The sequence below is a fragment of the Arachis ipaensis genome, chromosome B08, assembly GCF_000816755.2.
Source record: "Arachis ipaensis cultivar K30076 chromosome B08, Araip1.1, whole genome shotgun sequence".
Taxonomy (NCBI): domain Eukaryota; kingdom Viridiplantae; phylum Streptophyta; class Magnoliopsida; order Fabales; family Fabaceae; genus Arachis; species Arachis ipaensis.
Genome location: NC_029792.2, coordinates 128,970,949 through 128,972,206, shown reverse-complemented (window position 1 = coordinate 128,972,206; position 1,258 = coordinate 128,970,949). Strand labels below are relative to the sequence as shown.

The 1,258-nt window shown below is 30.7% G+C and overlaps 1 protein-coding gene across 1 annotated transcript in view; it reads left to right on the top strand.

Annotated features, from left to right (window-relative positions):
* Positions 738-1,258, top strand: part of LOC107611813 (HVA22-like protein e) — a gene marked incomplete at its 3' end in the record, with an annotated part of 1,598 nt that continues 1,077 nt past the window's right edge. Inside the window, 2 exon segments of the mRNA XM_016313702.2 lie at positions 738-1,039; positions 1,155-1,181. Coding sequence (XP_016169188.1) covers positions 987-1,039; positions 1,155-1,181 — 80 coding nt within the window.

The window sequence follows — 1,258 nt, the reverse complement described above, 5'->3', positions numbered from 1 at the left end:
ATAATTTAAAAATATTAAAAAAAAATTGATAGACTAAAATCTCTTTAAAACGGACAAAAAAAATTGTATATCAAAATATTATACACATACATATATCACCTAAAATTAAGGGTGGCAATGGGTAGGGTAGGGTAAGGTTTGGAACCAACCCTAATCCTACCTGTAAGTTGAAATTTTTATATAAACTCAACCATATCCTACTCTTGGATTGAGAATATCCCAATCTTAACCTTATCCGCTCTTAATCTGTGGGTACCCGACTTTACCTGCGGGTTACAAAAAATATATAATATTATTATATAACTTGATGATAATTTAAAATAGAACTGATTTTCATGTAAAAAAAAATTAAATTATCAATTAATAATTTTCTTTTAGTTGTTAAGGATCTTTTGCATTTAATGAGAGATATTTGATTCAACATCCACTTAAAACATATTTTTATATAAATATATAACATAAACATATATAGAGTGCGGGTTGGTCGAGTAGGATTGAGACTCAACTCGCACCGTACCTGACCCGCACGAGAACCCTACCCGCATCCTACCCTACTCGTTGCAGATCGGGTTGGCAACCCTACCCAATCGAGTGGAGTTGAATTAGGTACCCGCAGATAGAATACATATTACCACCCCTACCTAAAATACAATAATTAAAAAGGAATAAAAGAAAAATTGTGATATCTATCTATGTTTACATTCTTTTGTGTATCTTTCCGATGAGGGCCCAAGGATCCTTGCAAGTAGTAATATGATTTTCTTTATAAACAAGAAAGTTGAAGATTTTGTGACTTCACTTTCACACATTCATAGTTTTGGACAATTGGCCAAACCTCATCATCAATCAAACAAACACATCACTTTCCTTTTCCAATATCTTTCTCTTCTTCTTCTTCTTCTTCCTCAAAATCTTCTCTTCCATAAACTAATTAATAAGCTTCTATTAGTTTCATCTTCAATTCTTCTCTTTTGAAAATAACATATATGGCTGGCAATAAGTTGTGGACTTTGCTCACACACCTTCATTCCCTTGCTGGGTAATAATTCTTAGCTCAAAATTTTGTGTTATTTAAATTTTATGGCTTCATATCTTGAATAATTATTACTAATTACTAATTAATTCATGCATCATGTATTATTATTTTCTTGCAGGCCGGTTTTGACGCTAGTGTACCCTTTGTAAGTATCAAAATTAATTCATTTTTTTATTAAGAGAAAAAAAAAGGGTATTCATAATATTATTATTATTATTATTG